At 57.0% G+C, this 16065-nt stretch overlaps 1 protein-coding gene across 2 annotated transcripts in view; it reads right to left on the bottom strand.

Annotated features, from left to right (window-relative positions):
- STK10 (serine/threonine kinase 10) overlaps window positions 1-16065 on the bottom strand; it is a 101912-nt gene that overhangs the window by 28052 nt on the left and 57795 nt on the right. For both annotated transcript variants that reach the window (XM_051843611.3, XM_089336211.1), the window contains 5 exons: window positions 12817-12966; window positions 5254-5326; window positions 4037-4231; window positions 2935-3016; window positions 865-999 (listed from right to left, as the gene is read on the bottom strand). In XM_051843611.3, the coding sequence (XP_051699571.3) occupies window positions 865-999; window positions 2935-3016; window positions 4037-4231; window positions 5254-5326; window positions 12817-12966 (635 nt within the window). The remainder of the gene's footprint in view (window positions 1-864; window positions 1000-2934; window positions 3017-4036; window positions 4232-5253; window positions 5327-12816; window positions 12967-16065) is intronic.

Consider the following 16065-nt stretch of genomic DNA (forward strand, 5'->3'; position numbering starts at 1 on the left):
TTTCCGCCTCTCCTCCCAGCGTGGCTCTCTCTCTCCTCTCTTCCAGGAGCCAGGCCCAGTGTGGTTCTCCTACTCCCTGCTCCTACCTGTCCCTGCCGTCTCCCAGTTCTTCCAGCCATTTCACAGAGCAGACCTCAATCTTCCCATCTGTAAAATGGAGCCGTGGTCCCCCTCCCTGAGCTGGCGTCTAGCACACGCAGACACTCCACGAGGGCCAGAGGTTGCTGTGCGGACCCTGCTTGCTTTCTTTAGGACTTTCTTCGCCCTGAGGGTTCGCACCAGCCTTGGGCTCCCTCTGGGATGGAATTACACTTGAGTGAGCCGCTGCACTTTTCACAGCACGAGGATGTGGGCCAACTCCAGCCCTGCCTCTCGGGGCGCATGGGACCATCTGGACAGCCCAACGCCCCTCCCCCGACAGCTGGACCAGGGATCAGCGTGGACTCGAGCCTGCAGAGTGCCATGCTCGGCTCCGATGGCGCCTACCAGTTTAAGTTAGCTTCCCTTCCCAGGTGCAAATGGGTTACACCTGAGGCAAGACACGGGTTCCCCCCGGCACTCCGGCCAGCCAGATGGGGGCCTGGGGTGGCCGGCACTGCTTGGCCCGTTGCCCCTGTCCCCTTCAGCCTCCTGGATCTGCCCCACAGCACAGCCTCAGCTTGCATGCAAGCTGCAGAAGGAACTAGTCCGTTACTAACTTGTAAAAATTGGAAGATTGCATGTGAAAATCTGGATCCCTGGCCTCCCCTCCCTGGCCACAGCGTGGAAGCCTGGGAACCTCTGGCTGGGGAGAACACGCCCGCCCAGGCCCGCCATGACCCCGCCCAGGCCCGCCGAGACCCCGCCCCTCCCGGCCGGCCGTACAGAAGCGCTGTCCACGGCATCCTCCTCCTCGCCCTCGTCGCGCCCGTCTTCAATCTCCTCCATCACCTCGGCCTTGGCTTCCGCCACCAGCTCCCGTAGAGCCTTGTTACTGGTGACGCTGCTGACAAACGGATGCTGAAGGGGCAAGAAACACCTGGATTAGAACCGCTCTGGGATAGGGGTGAGGCGGGAGAGGCTGCGGGAGCGGATCCCTGGGGGGCAGAGGAGGCCAGCTGCAGCCCCAAGCAAACTGTGCACATGAACTTGGCAAAGAAACCCAGAGGCAGCTCAGAAAGTCCTGAGTGTGGCGGAAAGAGAGCAAACCCAGCTCTGTTCCTCACCAGCTGTGTGACCCTGGGCCTGTCACTTACCCTCTCTGAGCCACAGCCTCCCTGTCTCTGAAGTGGAGGCAATTAGGTTGAACCCACAGGGAGGCCACGAAGATGAAATTAAATAATGCACGTGGATGAGCTGAGGCCAAAGCAGAGCTCAAGCAGTTTGGCAGAGGGATTGCGTGTGTGTGTGTCTGTGTGTGTGTGTGCGCGTGTGTGTGTGCGCGCGCGCGCACGTGCAACACAGGAACAGCTGACGATCTAGACAAGAAGAGCGGAGATAGGAGGGATGGGTTTAGGAAGGAATTAGACAAAGACCTGAGGTGCAGGCAGCTGTGATGTTAAAAACATCCCATGCACATCCTCGCCTGCTCTCACCACTGTGCGAAGCAAGCCCTGGCCACATCCCACAGACGAGGAAATGCAGGAGGCACAAGGTGAAACCAGCCAGGAGCCAGGGTGGGCACGGCTGATGCCAGAACCTGGGTGACTGAGCACCGGGAGTCACGGCCCGAAGGAGGCCTAGAAACAGCGATCATGAAGCAGCCAGGGCATACGCCACCCGGCTCGGGGCAGACACAGCCCCAGGAAGGAGGCGGGCACAGGCCAAGGCGCAGGCAGCTCTGGGCAGGGCTAAGATGCGGGCTGGACCCCACTTTGCCACTTGAAGCCAGGTGGCCCTGCGCTGAGCCCCAGCGTCCTCCACTTTAGGGGGTGATAAAGCTCTACCCCCCTACGAATCCTAGGCAGGGCATTCGGTCCAAGCCCAGAAGGGAAATTCCTGGCTGAGGCTCAGGGCTGCTATGCGGGCACGGAGGACAGCTGGCCTGGCCCCGCGGAATGTCCCGGAAGCCGGATGTATCGGGCAGGAGACGAAGGGCCCCAAGCAGCTTGGGGCTTCGGCATCTGACAGCAGCAGCAGCCCCGCCCCGACGGCGCCCAGCGCAGCTCCGGGGCTCAGACTCGCTGTAGAAATCTGAGCAACCACCGTGACCCCCTCAACACGGACACTTCATTTGGCATCCTGGTTCCTTTGCATTTTTAACAAAGAAACAGATTCCGTGCCTCAAGCATTCCTCAGCGCAGTGCTTAGCAACAAAATTTAAAAAAAAACTTTTTTGAACTCTGCTGTGAACACCCCAGCAGCTGCCCGCTGGAGAACTCCAGCAGGAGCCCTTGTAAAGGATGGCTCGCAGCTACCCCCGATATTGTTTAAATAAACATTGACTTGTTTGTTTGAAAGGCTCAGGCTTACAGGAACCTGGGTGCCCCCTCCACGACCGAGAGAAATGAGCAGGGCGGACAGGGCTGGACCCTCAGTGGGCCTCCGGACACTGGGATTCGGAACCGGACCCCCGGGGAAATGACAAGAATGGCCCACTCGGCCTAAATGCTTGTAGGAACACTGGCTTGGGCAGAGCCTCTGCCCGCCTGCTGGAGTCAGCGCCTCAGGTGGGTGCCAGGCAGGAGGTGCCCTCTCCCTGTCATTGGCCACGCCCCCTCCCCTCCTGAGGCACCCCTGAGCCACCTGCCTCTCCCCCTAGAACACGCGCCCCTGTGTCGGCTGCAAAGTTTCATGCCCCAGGTGCCCCCAGCACAGGACCCAGGGATGACTGACTGCTGAGTGACCCGCCGAGCATGCCGTGTGGCCTGTGTCCCACGCTGAGGGTCCTGCGCCTGCCACAGAAAAGGCGTGGCGGGGAGCACAGCCCCGCCTGGCAGAGGGGAGCGCACTCACCTCCAGCAGCTGGGCTGCACTGGGCCGGGTCTCTGGGTTCTTGTCCAGGGCTACCTTCAGGAAGTCTCGGAACTCCACAGACCTGCGAGCACACGTGTCCGTGGTGAGCTCGGAGCCGAGAAAAGTCCCCAAGGACGTCACGAACTCCCTCCTCCCTGGGAGTCTCCTGCTTCGCAAACCCGCACCTCAGAGGGCAGAGGGGGCTGTTGTGGGCTGAAACAGCAGGGGTGGTGGCCCTGAGCAACGTCCTTCTATGGCCATCCGAGAAGAGGGGCGCTTGCCCAAAGCCACACACGTTACGGCAAGGCTGCAGTTTGAACCCAAGCCCCAGTCTGTTTAGTTGTTTAAATTTGTATTTTATCTGAAAGGCAGAGATGGAGAGAAAGAGAAGAGAGTGATCTTCCTCCTGCTGGTTCACTCCCTAAAAGCCTGCGACAGCCAGGGCTGTGTGCAAGCCCGGAACTCAGTGGCGGGGAGGGGTCTTCCATGTGAGTGCTCGGGACCCAAGTTCTCCCCTGCTGCCTCCCAGGGTGCACACTAGCAGGAAGCTGAGACGTGAGCCCAGGGACGGGATGGGACAGACCCAAGTGGTATCTTACCCACCATACCCGACCCCCGCCCCGCAGGCCGCCAGCCCTCAGCCCAGGGTTGTCCCAAGCGGCTTCTGGGCTGACCTGGACTCTTCTTCCCGCCGTGGGATCTGGATTGTTTGGGCACCTGGTCTACCTTGTCAAAGAGTATAAGGCTAGGGCAGTGGGGGGTGCAGTTGGAGTCCCGGCTGCTCCACTTTCAGTCCAGCTCCCTGCTAATACATTTGAGAAGGCCATGGATGAAGGCCTGAGCACTTGGGCCTCTGCCATCCGTGTGGGAGCCTTGGATGGAGTTCCAGGCTCCTGGCTTCGGCGTGGTCCAGCCCTGGCCACTGTGGCTATATGGGGAGTGGACCAGCAGGTGGAAGATCTCTCTATATACATATATGACTCTGCCTTTCCAATAAACAAACAGCATAAGGGCACAGGACAGGCATGGGGGGCTGAGGGAGCTCAGAAGAGACTGGACAGTGCCCCACCCCAGGCCTCCTGCGGGCACCCTTGCTTCTCACCACTTGGAGGGCGTGAGCAGCGTGGGAGGGTCCGACTTGGCGATCTTGAGTAGGACCCGCATGGGGTTGAGCTCATGGTGTGGGGGCTCGATCTGGGCCATCTCGATCAGCGTGATGCCGAGGGACCAGATGTCGGCTTTGTAGTCGTACGGGGTGTCCTTCATGGTCTCACACAGCACCACTTCAGGGGCCATCCTGAACCAACCAAGGGACAACAGAGGGCTCAGAATCGGGCCTCCAGAGGCATTTTTGGGAGACTCAGGTTCAAGGGCCACCACCAGTCAAGGTCAGGAATTGGCAGCATTCCCCATGTTCCTTACAACCGTCTTCACCCGGGCTCGCCAGCCCTGTCCTGCTGCAGTTGCTGACTCCTACCACAAGATGGCAGCATCAATCCAGACCTCAGTGTCCTGGGGAGGGGAGGAAGGTGGGGTGGAGAGGGAGGAAGTGGTACAGAAGGGGTGAGAGAGAGAGAAACAGTTAGCAGTAGTGAGCAAGCAAGAAGGGAGCCCAAACTCCACCACGGCACGTGACGCACAAGAAAAAAACAGAAAACACAACACAGTAGAAAGCAACCAGAGGTCAGATGGAGCAAGAGCTTGGCTTTTAAATAGTTTTGGAAAAGTATGGAACAGGACAGACCAGGGAAATTAGAGAGACTTCGAGAGGAGAGGACTTGAACTTGAACTGCTCATCTTCATAAAACTCAGCCTGGTGCTCAGCACAGAAGTGTTGAATAAGAAGAACCAAGAACTGAACCATCCTCTGGGGCTCCCGCTGAGTCGTTATGAATGGAGCACTTCCCATTTCACCCCCGCAGGGATGCCATGAAGTGGGTGGGACGGGGGGTCTTCAAAGAAGCCCATGGAAAATGCAAATAATGAAAAACCATGCTTGACTTCAAACTTTTTTCCTGCACCAAAGTAAACTCACCTGATGCCATCTTCCCATGCATTTTTTTAAAAGCCCCTTTGCATTGCCTCCCTAACTTCACAGATGAGATAACAGGCAGAGGGGAGCTAAGTGGCTTGTGCAGTCTCAGGACTGGTAAGCTTTAGAGGCCTGGCTCACCCCGGCAGGTGGCCCGGTTCACCCCGGCAGGTGGCTCAGGGCCCTGGCCTGCCGGCCTCTCCCCCTCTACAGTGCCCAGAGGCCATGCTGGTGTAGGTTTAACGTTCGGTCCACATCCAGTTTCCAGAAGAAGCTGCGTGACTCACCAGTAAGGCGTTCCGATGAAGGAATCTCGCTTCTGCAGAGTCTTCAGATTCTTGGCAGACACCCCAAAGTCAGCTGCAAGATAAAATCTCAGCTAGAGAATGGGCCGAGCGTTCCACCACCCACAGCCCCGGCACGGGCCAGGGATGCATATTCCAAATCCAGCAACAGATGCTCCTCTCCAGCCAGCCAGAGGCCTCTGGACACCCCGCCTGCTGCTGTAAGGGTGCGCTGAGATGGGGCGCTTCCCTGCCTGCTGATGGCAGCAGGAAGCAGCAGGTGCCCTTGGTAAATCGAAAAAAAAAAAAAAATTTAAAATGTCTGTACTCCTTTGATCCAGTAATTCCAAATCTAGCAATCTAATGATCCAATGAAAGTTTTACACACACACACACACACACACACACACACACACAAAGGGATTTCCAGAAAATTGTTAGGAATGTAGGTTCTTTAAAACATTTATTCATTTTTATTTTTTTAAAGAGCGACAGGCAGAGAGAGAAAGAAGAGAGAGTGAGAGAGACGGCCTGCAGCAGCCCAAAGCTAAGAGCCAGGAACTTCATCGATGTCTCCAAAGTGGGTGGCAGGGACCCATGTCCGGGAAGCCTCATCCACTGCCTCCCAGGCTGCACATTCGCAGGGAGCTGGACTCCACCCGGCACTCCACTACGGGATACAAGCGTCCCAAGCGGCAGCTGCACCCACTGCACTGCACCACCCGTCCTAAACAGCCTGGAATATGAAAACCATTACGCACTGTGATGTTCATCAAAGCGCCATTAGATTAGTCACACATCTGAAACAGCCATAATTGTTTAACTACCATATTAAAACTTTCTATGTACAATACATAATACATTACATAGTTTCCCAAAAGTGTATCACACACACAGAGCGAGGTGAAATAGGGAAATGGAGAGGAAAGAAAGATCCACGTGATGGGATATTCTACATCTTTAAAATTCGTTTTAAAGTTTTTTTTTTTTTTTTAAACATACAATGTTTTACTTGTAGAGTGGCCAGCTACTAGTTACATTACAACCTGAAGATCCTGTGTGGTCACAGCTGGGCCCTCCGAAATAAGGGCAAGACCAGACCCAGTGCCAGGGAGGAAACCCACCGCATTGCTTAAGCAATGGGGGGGCAGAAAAGGCTTCTTCCACTTTCCTGTAACCTTGCAGGGATGCACGTGGTGACTTTCAGGGTAACGACAAACCAGCACAAGGTACCTGCAATCACACACGCAGCACTGCGGCCTGCCTCGCCTTGGTTAATCAATTAACTGGGCAGGTGCTGTGGCGTGGAGGGTAAAGCCACCGCCTACTGCGTAGGCATCCCATATGGGCGTCAGTTTGAGTCACTGCAGTGCCACTTCCGATCCAGCTCTCTGCTATGGCCTGGGAAAGCAGTAGAAGATGGCCCAAGTCCTTAGGCCCCTGCACCACGTAGGAGACCCTGAAGAAGCTCCTGGCTCCTGGCTTCAACCTGGTCTAGTGCTGGCTATTGCCATTACCAGGAGAGTGAACCAGCAGAAGGAAGACCTCTCTCTCTCTCTCTTTGTCTCTCCCTCTCTTTAACTCCGACTTTCAAATAAACAAATCTTTAAAAATAAATAAAATGTCTTTGATAGAGCGTGTTGCTTTCATGGCTCAAAAACTGAAATGCATAAAGCAAAGGCCTTTTGGCCTTGTGGGTTTTTGTTTTTTCTCTCTTAAGTAAGGCCCAGGATGTGGTGAAAAGAGCTTCTTCACTCGGCGCTGTGGGAGCGTCACGGGTGTGAGCGTAAGCAGGGCGTGAGGCCATGGACACGCTGCATGGCCCCAGCCAGGCCACACCTGAAAAATCGGACCATCGCAGGGCGACTCCAGACCAGGAGCAGGCCCATGCCTGGCTGCCTCCTCGCTCAGACAATCAGACACACACAGACACACACACACACACACACAGCCAGGCTCTCCTAGGAGAAACATGGAAGTAATCTCGCTTCTGGGGAATATTTAAGGATACACAGGAAATGTGCTAATACGATTCAACTTATACAAACAAAGTAGGCGTGAGCACTGACCTAAAGATTAAGACACTGGTGAGGAGGCCCCCGCCCCGCCCCCGCAGTGGAATGCGGGTTCAACTCCTGGCTCCAGCTCCTGGTTCCAGTCTCCTGCTAATGTGGACCCTGGGAGGCAGCAGATGACAGTGCCGATAGATGAGTCCCTGCCACCCATGGGGGAGACCTGGAATGACTTGGGGGAGTCTGGCCCAGCCCCGGCTGTGTGGGCATCTGGGGAGCAGACCAGTCGACGGAAGTGTTCTAACTCGCTCACTCTCTCCCCTACTTCCCTCTTCCTCTTATTTTAAACAATTAAAAAACAGGCTAGACTACTCTAAGAATGCAATAGCTTTTTTTTTTTTTTTTTTTTTTAAGATTGTATTTGTTTACTTGAAAGTCAGAGTTACAGAGAGGCAGAGGCAGAGGCAGAGAGAGAGAGGTCTTCCATCCACTGGTTCACTCCCCAGATGGCCGCAATGGCCGAAACTGTGCTGACCTGAAACCAGGAGCCAGGACCCTCCTCTGGGTCTCCCACGTGGGTTCAGGGGCCCAAGAACCTGGGCCATCTTCTACTGCTTTCCCAGGCCATAGCAGAGAGCTGAATTGGAAATGGAGCAGCTGGGACCCAAACCAGCACCCACACGGGATGCCAGCACTGCAGGCGGCAGCTTTACCCACTTACATCATGGCACCAGCCCCTCAATAGCTTTTTATAACATGCGTTTTCCATAAACTCTTTAAAGATCCCCCTAAGCTTAGGTTTCAAATGATTCTGCACCAAAATACACTATCTAATTCTGCTTTCCACGACCTTTCTGAAGTGCCCTGGCGCTTCCATATAACCTGCACACAGCCTCCTGCATGCTTCCATCATCCCCATGGCAGCTTCAACACCTAATGCAAGGTGAATGCTGTGCAAATGGGGGATGCCGACAAGGAAAGAAGTCTGTACGTGTTCAGTAAGGTGGACTTTTTTCCAAACTGAGGGGCCGGCATTTTGGCACAGTGGGCTAAGCCTTCGCTGCGGTATCAGCATTCCAAGGAGATCCCCAGTTTGAGTCCCAGCTGCTCCACTTCCGCTCCCAGCTCCCTGCTAATGCACCTGGGAAAGCAGCGGAGGACGGCCCAAGTGCTTGGGAGCCCCAGATGGAGTTCCAGGCTCCTGCCTTCAGCCTGGCCCAGTCCTGGTCATTGTGGCCATTTGGGGAGTGAACCAGCAGATGGAAGATCTGTCTCTCCATCTCTTTATTTATTTGAAAGGTAAAGACAGAGAGAAAGACAGACACACAGATAAACAGACAGAGCTGCCATCTGATAGTTCACTCCCCAACTCTGCCTTTCAAATAAATCAAATGAATTTGAAACAGAAACAAGAACCCTGATCTTCAGACTTCCAAGTCTGTACCCCATTCAGTAAGACTCCCCACTGCCCCAGGGTGAGGCTCACACACACTCGCTCTGCCTCCACACAGACCCCGCCCATGCAGCCTGCTGCACGGCCCCCCGGAGCTGGAAGCTTTCTGGGGCAACTCGCAGAGTATCCAAGAGAGTCTGAAATTCTAGAGAGTCAACATCTAAGCAGCCGAGAAAGAGGCCTGGGTGCGTGCCTCTGGGGTCGGCACCTCGTGGTCTTTGCACCAGTGGGCGCCACCACCTCAGAGGAGGTTCTATTCTTGGTCCCATTGCACAGATGAAAGGATTGAGGCTGCAGAGGCCAACAGAGGCAGTGGCGGAGCCAGGATTTGAACCAGGCCTGCCTGTGCCTAGAGCCCACGCAAGCTCAGCTCATTCATTCTAGTCCCGCTCTGCTGAGGGTGCAGACGTGGTCTCCAGGGAGATAATGCCCTTTCCTGATTCTCTCCTAAGTGGTAGAGAACATGGGGGTGGGGCTCCAGGGCCCCAGGAAGATGGGAGGGGCCAGCTGGCCACACCCCGTCTCCAGGGCCTCCTCCACTGCCCGCGGTCAGTCTGCAGAATCTGAGCTGAGCCGGTCGGAGGATTTTCTAGTCTCAGCAGGTGCTTGCACCAAGGTTCCCAGTAGTGGTGCAAATATTCACACTCCACTCTCATTCAACTTTTCTTTCTCCTGGATTCGTTTCTTAACAAGTCATCTTGTTTTCTGGGTTTAGTTTTTAGCTGTGTTAACTATTTTTAATTTGAAAGGCAGAGACAGAGAGAGGAGAGAAAGAGACAGATAAATAGACAGAGCTGTCATGTGCTAGTTCACTCCCCAAATGCTTGCAACAACCTGGGCTGGGCCAGGCTGAAGCCGGAAGTGGGAATGCAATCCAGGGCTCCCACACGGTTGGTCAGCAGGAACCCAATTACTTGAACCATCGCTGCAGCCTCCCAGTGTGTACATTAACAAGGAGCCAGAATCAAGGACTTGAACCCAAGCCCTCTGACATGGGATGCAGGCCAAATGCCTGCCTCCCAAGTCATTTTGAAACCTGATACCCATCTGCGTCTGTCTCGCCCTCTGTGGCTCTGAATGAGGGGGATTCCAGAGTCTGCTCACTGGGCTGCACTCTCCAGAGCGAGGGTGCCTGGGTGAGCATGGGTGTAGCAGCCTGGGGAACAAGAACCCCCAGGGCGAATCTCAGCCTGCACCTGCCAGGCCCCTCCCCCATTCTCTGCTCTCCCCAGCCCTCGGGCTGCTCCTGGCCCAGGTTTGCTCTACTCTGCCTCCTCCACTGGACACATTCCTGAAGGCCCTGTTGCATGCATCCCCTGGGTTTCCCGGAGTGCACAAGACCCTCTTCTGCCCCCCAGATCCTCCCTGAGCCAGCCTCTGCCCTGCCACTGTCCAAGGAGAAGGGACGAGGCGTCCCCTGAAAGCTGTGGAGTCAGGAAGAGCCCAAATCCTACCATGTCCCCTCGCTCGAGACAGGATCCGGGGCCTCAGCGTCCTCGCTGTGAAATGGGTACAGTCCCTACCCCATGGAGTGCCCCTGGGATGCTGATGAAATAAACTGACATCCAGGAAAAGCCTGGTTTAATGCCTGGCACCTGGCGGGTGCTTCCCATACCCAGATGGGGCGGTGATTTTCATTATAGTTCTCCCCAGAAGAGCCTGCTGTTTCTCACTCCCTGGCCTCTGCCCGCCTGGCCCCGCCTGACTACCTGGCAAGTATCCACTCTCACAACTCAGCCCACACCGCCCCTCCCACACGCGCCCCAGGCTCAGTAGGGAACATGCTCTACACGCTCTACCCACGCACCTGCCCCCTCGCTGCTGGCCCTCAGTCAGCCCTGGCTCTGTCCCTCTGGGCCCCACAGTGGGCAACTGAAGGCCGCCTTCCTGCTGCAGAGGTCTGGGAGTGCCTGGCACCCATCCCTGTCCCACCCTCATCACCATCCATGCCATCCTCCGCCACAGGAACTCAGTGGTGTGGTGTCTAATGGGTGTGATTGAAACATTCCTTAAAGACAGGAAGGGGGCCGGCAGGTGGCACAGTGGGTTAGCCGCGCCTATGATGCTGGCATCCCATACCTGAACACTAGTTCAAGTCCCGGTTGCTCTGCTTTTGATCCAACTCCCTCCCAATGTCCTATCAAGACAGCAGACGATGGCCCGAGGACTTGGGCCTCTGCCATCCACATGGGAGATGGAGATGGAGCTCCGGACGTCTGCTTCAGCCTGGCCCAGCCCCAGCCATTGTGCGCATTTGGGGAGTGAACCAGCAGATGGAAGAGCTCTCTGGCTCTACCAATCTGCTTTACAAATTAAAAAAAGGCAACAAGGCACCTACTAGGGGAACTAGAGAGGGTGACCGTCCCGTGGTGGCAGGACAGGGATGCTCGGGGCAGGGGCCAGATGAACGAACTATGTAGCTGCCCAAGAAGGATGCTAGTGGAAGAAGGTACTGAATGCACGCAAATGAACAGGAGACAGGCAGCATCTGTCAAGCGTAATCGTCCCTCTCTAAGTCCCCTCCTCTCTGTACAGCCTCCTACCCACAGAGGGGCAGCACAGGTGTTGGGGGACAGAGGGGCAGGCACAGGTGTTGGGGGACAGAGGGGCAGGCACAGGTGTAGGGGGACCCAGGGGCAGGCACAGGTGTTGGGGGACACGGGGGCAGGCACAGGTGTTGGGGGACAGAGGGCAGGCACAGGTGTTGGGGGACAGGGGGCAGGCACAGGTGTTGGGGGACACGGGGCAGGCACAGGTGTTGGGGGACACGGGGCAGGCACAGGTGTAGGGGGACCCAGGGGCAGGCATAGGTGTTGGGGGACACGGGGGCAGGCACAGGTGTAGGGGGACATGGGGCAGGCACAGGTGTTGGGGGACAGGGGGCAGGCACAGGTGTTGGGGGACACGGGGCAGGCACAGGTGTAGGGGGACCCGGGGGCAGGCATAGGTGTTGGGGGACACGGGGGCAGGCACAGGTGTAGGGGGACAGAGGTGCAGGCACAGGTGTTGGGGGACACGGGGCAGGCACAGGTGTAGGGGGACCCAGGGGCAGGCACAGGTGTTGGGGGACACGGGGGCAGGCACAGGTGTAGGGGGACAGAGGTGCAGGCACAGGTGTAGGGGGACCCGGGGGCAGGCATAGGTGTTGGGGGACACGGGGGCAGGCACAGGTGTAGGGGGACAGAGGTGCAGGCACAGGTGTTGGGGGACACGGGGCAGGCACAGGTGTAGGGGGACCCAGGGGCAGGCACAGGTGTTGGGGGACACGGGGGCAGGCACAGGTGTTGGGGGACAGAGGGGCAGGCACAGGTGTTGGGGGACCCAGGGGCAGGCACAGGTGTAGGGGGACCCAGAGGCAGGCACAGGTGTAGGGGGACAGAGGTGCAGGCACAGGTGTTGGGGGACACGGGGCAGGCACAGGTGTCTGGGTGGTAGATAATTCTGCATGATGAGACTGGGGGCACTTCCTAGCTTTCTCCTTTTAAACTTTCCAGTACTATGTGCATGCATCCTGTATGACAAGCAAACTTTTTCATCAAATGAAACAATTCTTTGTTTTTAAGAAAACAGCATTGCAGGCATAAAATTTGGTAATGGAAACGTCAGGTAATGGGAGCTCAAAGTGTTTTCTCTGGGGTGGATGGTGAGGAGGCAGCAAGAGCAGAGGAGATATGTATGTGGTACATTGGCTAAAGAAACCCATTAAAAATACAGAGAAAGAACGAGGCCGGCGCTGTGGCGCAACAACTCTGGATTGGAGGCAAGAGCTCAGAGCTCAGACAAGAGCCCCACCTCAGCACCACTAGGCAGGGTTGTCCTCCAAGGCGGGCTGTGCTAGGGACAGCACAGGGCCTCCACCCAGCAGGGGGGTGATAGCACCTCCACCCCCACTTGCAATGACCAAAATGTCTCCAGACACTGCCACACGTCCCTGGGGGCCAAGAGCACCCAGGGACGGCACTGGACGCATGACCTAGGGCAGAAGCGGGAGGACGGGCATCATCCCGGTGAGGACTGCAGGGGCCCAAGCTCCGCCCCCTTCCCCTGCCTCGCACCAGCCCCGCCCCCAGCATCAGCCCCGCCCCCGGCAGCGCGCCTTACCCAGCCTGATGTCTCCCTCCAGCGTCATGAGCACGTTGCCGGCTTTCAGGTCGCGGTGGATGATCCTCTTGCTGTGCAGGAAATGGAGGGCCTCCAGCATCTGGCGGCACACAACGCGAATCTGGGGCTCGGTCAGGCCTCTGTCCAGCTCTGCAGGTACACAGAACCATTGTCAACACGGCAAGTGCTGGCTGCAGGCACCTGTCTGTCTGGCCCACACGAGAAATACAAAGCCGCTGATGTAGAGGGCACCCACTGGGTACTGGGGTCACTTCTGAGCATTTCACACTTGACCCACTTTGTCCTCACAACCACCCTGTGGCGCAGGCACAGTTATGACCCCCATTTTACAGGTGAGCAAACAGAGCCCTAGAGAGGGTAAGTCACCTGCTCAGGGTCACACAGGTGGCTAGACACAGATTTGAGAGTCAAACCAGAGTCCTGCTTCCACGCTCTGATGCACAAGCACAGAGTGAGTGATGGGAAATGCTGTTGCTACAAAACACCCAAGGCTGGGTCATTCAGGAAGAACAGAGACTCCCTCAGCTCAGGTTCTGGGGGCAGGGAAGTATCACACGTGGCAGAGAACATCCCGTGACAGCACAGAGCCAGCTGCTAGCGCAGGCCTCTCTTCCTCTTCTTAGGAAGCCACTAGGGCCGGCGCCGCGGCTCACTAGGCTAATCCTCCGCCTGCGGCGCCGGCACACCGGGTTCTAGTCCCGGTCGGGGCGCCGGATTCTGTCCCGGTTGCCCCTCTTCCAGGCCAGCCCTCTGCTGTGGCCAGGGAGTGCAGTGGAGGATGGCCCAGGTGCTTGGGCCCTGCACCCACATGGGAGACCAGGAGAAGCACCTGGCTCCTGCCTTCGGATCAGTGCGACGCGCCGGCCGTAGCGTGCTGGCCGCGGCGGCCATTGGAGAGTGAACCAACAGCAAAAAGGAAGACCTTTCTCTCTGTCTCTCTGTCTCTCTCTCACTGTCCACTCTGCCTGTCCAAAAAAAAAAAAAAAAAGGAAGCCACTAACACCATCTTGGGGGCCCCACCCTCATGACCTCAGCCAACCCTCGTGACCTCCCACAGGCCCCACCTCCAAATACCATCACCATAGCAAAGTGGAGAGTAAGTTTCCAACACAGCCTCAAAGTGAGCGCTCACTCCGTGTCAGACTCTGCGCTGGGTGCAGGGGTGCAGAGGGGGACAGGGAGACCACGATCGCACTTGCAACTGAGCGGGGTACAGGTGCCGAGAGGGTCAGAGTGGGAGATGAGACCCTCTCCCCGGGGGATAGGAAGGGCAGTGTCTGGAAGGAGGCACAGGTGTTTGAGAGGAGACTAAATGGGCTGAGGTCCTTCCAGGTCAAGGACAGCAGAAGCAAAGGCCTGGAGGCTGCAGGAGCGGGTATGGACGACAGGTCCACGGGCTGCTGGCGGTGGTGCCAGGAGGTGTGGAAGGCGAACAGCCGGGAAGGCCAGGGGCAGATCACCAAAAACCAGTGAAGGCAGACATACACATTCATCCTCCTCCTCCACCCCCACTCCTCATACAACTCAGTGTCTCCTAAGAGAAGGCAGGCGCCCTTCTGCTCACTCAAAGGAGGAACTGTACTGAACAGGTGGGGAGCAGGAAAAGGATTCCTGGGGTGGGCATTTAGCCTAGTGGTTAGGACGCTGCATATCCCATATCACAAGTGCGACCCTTGGTTCCAGCTCTCAACCCCAGCTTCCTGCCAATGCAGACCCTGGGAGGCAGCAGTGATGGTTCAAGCAATGGGTTCCTGCCACTCACATGGCAGACGGGACTGAGTTCCTGGCTCTGGCTTTTGGCCTGGCCCAGAGCTGGCCATTGCAGCCTTTTGGGTAGTGAACCAGTGGGTGGGAGGTCTCTCTGTTGGTCTGTCTGTCTGGGAAGGAAGGGAGGGAGCACATTCCTGAAAAAGGAAGCAGCATGTGCAGAGGACCCCGGAGTGGCTGCAGGAGAAGAATAAGGCACCCCAAGTGGAAGTCAGGGGTGACGGAGCCAGAGCGAGCAGGGCCTGGGGCCGTGCTATGGGGGCTGCATGTTACGCAATGTGCAGAGGGCAGCCCCTGATGAGGTCTGAGACCCGCGCCGAGTCCTGCAGTGGGACAGCCCTGTCCAGCACAGGGCAGGGAGGCATTGGCGGGGGTTCCAGGTACCCAGACGGTGGGTCCAGAAGAGGAAAGTGGTGCCAGTATCCGATATGGGTGCCGCGAGAAGTGCTCAGGTCGATTGGTCAGGGCGGGAGAGGTGGCAGAAGAGAGGGTGGAGTGGAGGCAGTGGCGGGGAGCAAGAAGATTTAAGGCCAACATCCTTGTGCCTGTGTCCCACACGACTCTCCTGATTATGTAAGCTACTGCTGCTGTCTGAGATCCCTGCCCTGCAGGCAGCCCACCTCCCCAAGCCTACAGGCCTCCCAGGCTGTGGGCTGTGGGCTCTGAGGCTGATCACCCAGGCACTGCTCTGAGGCCTCTGTCTGTTTAAACTCTGTGTCTCCTGGTGGCACCTGGCCAGGAACACACAAGGCCCAACACTCCCTGCCAGATCTCTGGGGAGCGGTGAAAGTAAGCACGAAGCCAGGGCTGCAGGCGCAGGAGCTGCTCCATCCTGGGAAGCCAGGTTGCAGAGCTGGGCTCCTGCTTGGATCAAGGGACTCTTTCTCTGGAGTGGGCAAGCTACTCCCCATCTCCGCAGCCTCACCCTAACCCCACATCCCAGCCAGGCCAGGCTCAGAGCCTGCATGGGCTTCAGGAGCACAGACTGAACTTGAATCCAGGGCTGCCTCTTGCCAGCTGTGTACTTTTCTGGCAACTCATTCAAGCTCTCTGGGCCTTCATTTCCTAGCCTGTAAAATGGGAGGATCACAGGGGCCAGCGCTGTGATGTAGTAGGTTAAGCATCTGCCTGTGGTGCCAGTATCCCATATGGGTGCCGCGAGTCCTGGCCACTCCACTTCCGATCCAGCTCCCTGCTGATGGCCTAGGAAGGTGCTGGGGCCCCTGCACCCACATGAGAGGCCTGGAAGAAGCTCGTGGCTCCTGGCTTCAGATCAGCTCAGCTCTGGCCATTGCAGCCATTTGGGGAGTGAACCAGTGGATGGAAGACCCCTCTCTCTCTCTCTCTCTGTAACTCTGCCTCACAAGTAAATAAATAAATCTTTATTTTAAAAACAATGGGATGGGCCAGCGCCGCTGCTCACCAGGCTAATCCTCTGCCTGCGGCGCCGGCACACCGGGT

The sequence above is a fragment of the Oryctolagus cuniculus genome, chromosome 6, assembly GCF_051225735.1.
Source record: "Oryctolagus cuniculus isolate XC-2025 breed Fujian yellow rabbit chromosome 6, ASM5122573v1, whole genome shotgun sequence".
In the NCBI taxonomy this organism is placed as follows: domain Eukaryota; kingdom Metazoa; phylum Chordata; class Mammalia; order Lagomorpha; family Leporidae; genus Oryctolagus; species Oryctolagus cuniculus.